This window comes from Suricata suricatta, chromosome 16 (genome assembly GCF_006229205.1).
Source record: "Suricata suricatta isolate VVHF042 chromosome 16, meerkat_22Aug2017_6uvM2_HiC, whole genome shotgun sequence".
NCBI lineage: Eukaryota > Metazoa > Chordata > Mammalia > Carnivora > Herpestidae > Suricata > Suricata suricatta.
Genome location: NC_043715.1, coordinates 46249237 through 46255328, shown reverse-complemented (window position 1 = coordinate 46255328; position 6092 = coordinate 46249237). Strand labels below are relative to the sequence as shown.

Sequence of the window (6092 nt, the reverse complement as noted above, 5' to 3'; positions counted from 1 at the left end):
ACTGGGCCCTCAGCGTGGGCCAGGCCAGTCAATGGAGGCAGGAATGGACAGGGTTCAAATGCCAGCTCCCACCTGCTTCCTGTGTGACCTCCAGCGGGTGGCTTAACAGCAAAATGAGGATGCTGTGAATGAGCCCTACTGCTGGGAGGATTCCATGGGGTCACGGTCCGCACCTGCCCCTTCACCGCTAGTGCTCCCCGAAGGGGAGCCCCCTCTTGTTAAGGAAGAAGGTCACCAGGGGAAGGACAGCAGGGCCACCATCTGTCCTCAGGCCCACTTCGGCATCAGAGCCTGGCTCTCTCCCAACTCAGGAGTTTTCCAAAACCTCTCCTGCTGTCATTCCCTGTGCGTGCTGCCAGCAGCCCTGCCCAATGCCCAGTCACCCCCAAGGGACCTGGCACCCCCCCCCCATCTTCTCTTCTCAAGGGCTTCCTTTCCACTGATGGGGAAACCTAGCCCCAGAAAAGGGAGTAAGCATACAGAGCAGGAGACACAGGGGCCCCTGCCCACCTTCTGTTGTCTGTCCTTGGTCTTCTCACTTACGAAATGGGAAACATCAGTATTGCTACTACTAACAACATACATGGAAATGATGAACCTCGCGAGCTCCCCCAGGGACCTGGGCAGGACGGTGTGGTTCTCTGTAAATTCTACCCCTTGAGACAGTTGGGACTTTTTGACACCATATTGGTGGATGTTGTTACTTATTTGCAAGTCCTGCCCACTTTCTCTGCCGCTGAGACTGAGTCACTCTTCTTTCCAAAGGAAAGTTCTGCTTCAATGTGGCTCTGGATTTTACCCCTTCCCCCCTCCCCCACAGACGGGCCATGACATCGATCCTGACCTTGCTCTGAGGTCCCACTGAAGATTCTGGGCAACAGAGGTGACACTGTCCAAAGCAAAGGCAGGTCAAAGCCTGGGGCAGGTGCTTGCTCTTGGTCCCTCCAGATTCCTGTTTACTTCTCCAGGGAACCCCCATCATACCCAGGGTCCTCCCTTACCCCAAGACCCTCAAACTCACTCCCTGGAATCTCCCTCTTGAGAAAGACCTTGCCTTTCATCTTACATCCCTCCTCAGCAAGAAACCCGAAATCTTCATTCACACATGTCATGTCACTGTAAAACCCTCAAACCCAGATTTGGATTCTTTACTCCCTTGATGTCCTAACCCATAACTTTTGGGGCACTTCTCACTCTGACCTCAAATCCAAAGCTCCAGAATCTGGAACCAAACATTCCAAAATCCTGAGGCTCATCATTTGTCTACTGCTTTACCCAAGTCTACAGCCCTGGGGTGGCCCCTCCTGAGGGACGACAATATTCTGTCTTGGGACCCCCTCCCTGTTAAACTCCCTGGGGTCCCCTCTTCCTGCCTTCCTGGCTTGCCCCAAGCTCAGCGGTGAGCCTGGGGCCAGGAGGGGAGTGGGGCAGGCACTTTAGCTGGGAAGTGAAATGGCACAATTAACAAACAGGACCAAAGTCCATCCTTCTCTCCCGGGTGGTATAAAGGCAAACCACCCCAGCCATCTAACAGTCATTCCCAGTGCCACCATGGTGGCCTTAGGGCTCCTTCTGGTGGCCTTGCTCACCTGCCTCACAGTGATGGTCTTGATGTCTGCCTGGAGGCAGAGGAGGCTCTGGCGGAAGCTCCCTCCGGGACCCACCCCACTGCCCCTCATCGGGAACTACCTGCAGCTGAACACACAGCAGTTGTCTGACTCCTTCATGAAGGTGTCAGGGGGCAGGGGTGGAGGAAGGGGGTGGGGCTGGGACGCTGTGGCAGGGGGCAGGCAAGGTTGGATGGGGGTCTTAGGAACGTGGAGGTTAGCAGGTAGGGCAGCAGGGTGCTAGGCAGGAAACAGCAGTTCCTGGGATGTCCGGCCCCTTGAGGGTCAGAGCCTGGGGGAAATGCATGCAGTGCCGGAGGTCTGGGGACAGGGCCGGTTCCTAGGGGCGCTGCGCCCTCCAAACACTCCCACTTGGGTCAGATCAGCGAGCGCTATGGCCCCGTGTTCACGGTCCACCTGGGAATGCGACGCGTCGTGGTGCTGTGTGGACATGAGGCTGTGAAGGAGGCGCTGGTGGACCAGGCTGAGGAATTCAGCGGGCGAGGCGGGCAGGCCACCTTCGACCTACTCTTCCAAGGCTACGGTGAGGGGTTCGGAATGGGGGCATGTGGGCAGGGACAATCGATGGCCTCAGTCTCCCCACTGTTCTTCTCCTGACTCCCACTCCCATCCGAGGTTGAGGCCAAGCTCTCCCCTGCTCCCCTATGTCCCTGCCCCTGGTTATTATCCCCTCTCCCTGGTCTTCTCTAACTTGACCCAGGGTGTCTGTGTTTCTGCTCCCCCTGCTTCTTGGCCCCATGTCTCTCTCCTCTCTTACCTATGATTCTTCTTTCTGTGTGTCTGTGAGGAGCTCTGGGGACTTCTGCCTCGCCACCGTGGTGGGTCCATGTCCACATCCTTGTCTCTCTTCTGATTCTTGTCTTCCAACCCAGTCTATCTCTTTCAATATTTCTCTGACTCTGAGTTGTATCTTCCTCTCTCTTACCAACCTATCCTTCCCCCACTCCTGCTCTCTGCTCACCTCCCTCAACCTCTGCACCAGCCCCCCTACCCTCTCGCCCCAACCCTATGCTCCCCACCCCCCACTCCAGGTGTGACTTTCAGCAACGGGGAGCGAGCCAAGCAGCTCAGGCGCTTCTCCATCACCACACTGCGGGACTTCGGTGTGGGCAAGCGTGGCATCGAGGAGCGCATCCAGGAGGAGGCAGGCTTCCTCATCGAGGCCCTCTGGGGCACACATGGTGAGCCAGGGGAGTGAGGGAAAAGGAGGGGAGCATCCATGCAGGTGTGTGTACTTTCTGGAAGTCCCCTGGAAGGGGACCGACTGGACTGGGGGAAGGCATCCAGCCTCCTGCCTCTGGGGTCTTAGGCTAGGAGCTTGGTTCATCGCTTTGGTCCAATTCTCCACTTCTCAGGCTGGCATCAGACTTCCCAGGGGATGCTCCCCCAGATTCCTGTCTCTCCTCAACCCCATCCCATTTCCCAGGTGCCTTCATAGATCCCACCTTCTTCCTGAGCCGGACAGTGTCCAATGTCATCAGCTCCATTGTCTTTGGGGACCGCTTTGACTATGAGGACAAAGAGTTCCTGTCACTGCTGCGTATGATGCTGGGGAGCTTCCAGTTCACAGCTACACCCATGGGTCAGGTAACCCATCCCAGTGTGGCTCTACAGCACCCTTACTACAATTGCTTTCCACACAGACACAGGTGCCCCAAACATCCATCTTCCGGTAGAGTACCTTCAAAATCAGCCCTTCTTGGACAAATGAATGGTTGCCCCAGAACCCAAGACAGGTACCCAATACCCAGTTTTCAAAGACACCTGAATATCAACAGTAGCTCCTCAACAAAAGAGGAAGGAGAAGAAAGAGGAGAGGGATAAGAAGTGGGGGAGGAGGAGGAGGAGGAGGAGGAGGAGGAGGAGGAGAAGAAGAAGGAGAGGAGGAGGAGGAGGAGGAGAAGGAGGAGGAGGAGGAGGAGGAGGAGGAGGAGGAGGAGGAGACGGAGAAGGAGAAGGAGAAAGAGGAGGGCCAGGAAAAGGTGAAGGAGGAGGAAGGGGTGGGGGAAAGGAGGAAAAGAAGAAAAAAGAGGAAGAGAAAAAGAGGAGGGGGAAGGGGATGGCCGAAGGGGAAGCAGGAGAGGGAAAAGGAGAAAGCCAGAGACTGTAGACAAGAAACACACCTTCAGTGGGCCTGGGTGGCTCAGTTGGTTAAGTGTCCAACTTCAGCTCAAGTCATGATCTCAGGGTTCGTGGGTTCAAGCCCCACATGGAGCTCTGTGCTGACAGCTGGCTCAGAGCCTGGAGCTGTCTTCAGATTCTGTGTCTCCCTCTCTCTCTGACCCTCCCTTGCTCACGTTGTCTCTCTCTCTCTCTCTCTCTCTCTCTCTCTCTCTCTCTCTCAAAAATAAATAAAAACATTAAAAAAAATACCCTCAAACCAGCTGCCTCTTCCCAGGCAGGTGTCCCATCCCTACTTACCTTAATATCTAACAGTTGCTCCCTGTTAAAATATTCCATCTTCCCATGAATATCCTAACATCTGTACAAGTAGTCACCTCAGCCCACCTCCTGAATACCTGAACACCAGGTGCTAAAAAACCCAGCCCATCAAAATCATTTTAATATTTAACAAGCGTCCCACACTAGCCCACTAGAATAGCTAGTCAGTGCCACCTCCCAAGCCAAGTTAAATATCTGAACATCAGGACAGGTTCCAACAATGATCCCCTAAATGTGTAAGCAACTAGACAGACTGTCCCCCAAACCCTGAAATAAGTGCCCCCCAGCCCAGCTCACTCAAACGCCTACAATGTGCCCCCACACATGAACAGGTCTGTCCCCTACTTTAACACCTGCGCGCCAGCCCCACTGAATTCTAGAACACCTAGACAGAAGTCCCCCCACTTCAGATCCCCAAACATATGGACAATTACCTCAAAATTGGGAGACTGCAGGAATTCCTAAACACCTAGACATGTGTCTCTCACCCAAACCCAACCTGACCATCTGAATACCTACATGTGTTCTCTAATCCAGCCTCCACCTGAATACCTGAAACCTGGATCTGTGTCCCAATCCATCTCACGTACATTCTGAGAAAGGACCCCTCACACTTAAGTCTCATGAAAACTTAGATATGTCCTCCGCATCAAGCCCCATATAAGTCTTAAACACCTGGACAAGTGCCTTTAACCCAGTGCCTTCCTTGCCCTGAGAATGGTCCCTCTCCCATCAAGACCTGCCTGCTGACAGCTGTCTTTCCCATCCCTTCTTCTCTCACCACCCCCAGCTCTGTGAAATGTTCCCATCAGTGATGAGACACCTGCCAGGCCCACAGCAACAGGCATTTAAGGAGCTGCAGGGTCTGGAGGACTTCATAGCCAAGAAGGTGGAGCAGAACCAGCGCACGCTAGATCCCAACTCCCCGCGGGACTTCATCGACTCCTTCCTGATCCGCATGCAGGAGGTACACCCCAGCAGCCAGGGCAGAGAGCAGCAGCGCCAGGCAGAGGGAAGCCAGGTTGCGGTGGGAGAGCAGAGGCTCATTCCAACCATTCCCCCGTCACATGCTCACAATCCCAACTATAGTCACCGTGACTGCGCCCTCTGTCCGTGGGCAGGACCCGTGTGCACCTACCGTAACAGCAAGCACTTCTGTACATGACCATACACCAGGCATTAGTTAAGTGCATTTCACCTACAGGGCACTTGCAACAGCTCTTGGAGGAGGCCCAATTATGGCCCCAAGTTGATAAGTGAGGAAACTGAAGCTCCGAGAGAGTAAATGGTCTACCTGAGACCACACATGAAGAAAGAGGAGACCCTAGCTCTGACCCTGTTCTCTCGGACTCTAAAGCTGGTGTCCCATCCCTGGTTATCAGACAAACACCTGACCTCACGATGTGACATTGGAGGGTCTCTGCCCTTATCTGGATGTCAGTCTCTCTTCTGCGAAGAAAGGATGAGGGGCTTTGTGGAATCTGATGGTGGACCCAAAGCATCAAGGGAAGGATTCCTCCAGAGTAAACTTCAAGCCTTTAGTGAAGGAACAGGATGCAGTTGCTTCAAATCTGTGACCGTGTCTCCAAAAGTCAGTCTCTCTATTTCACCCTCTTGGCCTCACTCTATCATGCTATCTGTCCCTCTCTCTTATTCACTGTTCACCTTTCTAACCCTCTCCTTCTCAATATTTGCACCATTAAAAAAATTGCCAGCAGGCCTGCTGAGTAAAGGACAGATAGGCAGGTAAAGAGTGTGGGAAGGGCATTTGGGGCACAGCCAGCAGCCTGAACAAAGAGCTGAGAGAACCACGTCCCTCCCCCCACCTCTGGTCTGGATGGAAGAGGAGGCCATCCAAAGGGAAAGACCCCAGAAGGGCCCTGAGAGCCCTGAGGGGAGTGGGCTTGGCTGAAGCCCTCTCTCCCTGCAGGAGCAGAACAACCCCGCCACAGAGTTCTTCCTGAAGAACCTGGTGCTGACCACACTGAACCTCTTCTTTGCGGGCACTGAGACGGTCAGCAC

At 54.2% G+C, this 6092-nt stretch overlaps 1 protein-coding gene across 1 annotated transcript in view; it reads left to right on the top strand.

The window, feature by feature from the left end:
* Positions 1-1551: 1551 nt before the first annotated feature.
* Positions 1552-6092, top strand: part of LOC115279789 (cytochrome P450 2A13) — a 23489-nt gene continuing 18948 nt past the window's right edge. Inside the window, exons 1-5 of the mRNA XM_029924295.1 lie at positions 1552-1731; positions 1989-2151; positions 2660-2809; positions 3055-3215; positions 4861-5037. Coding sequence (XP_029780155.1) covers positions 1552-1731; positions 1989-2151; positions 2660-2809; positions 3055-3215; positions 4861-5037 — 831 coding nt within the window. The remainder of the gene's footprint in view (positions 1732-1988; positions 2152-2659; positions 2810-3054; positions 3216-4860; positions 5038-6092) is intronic.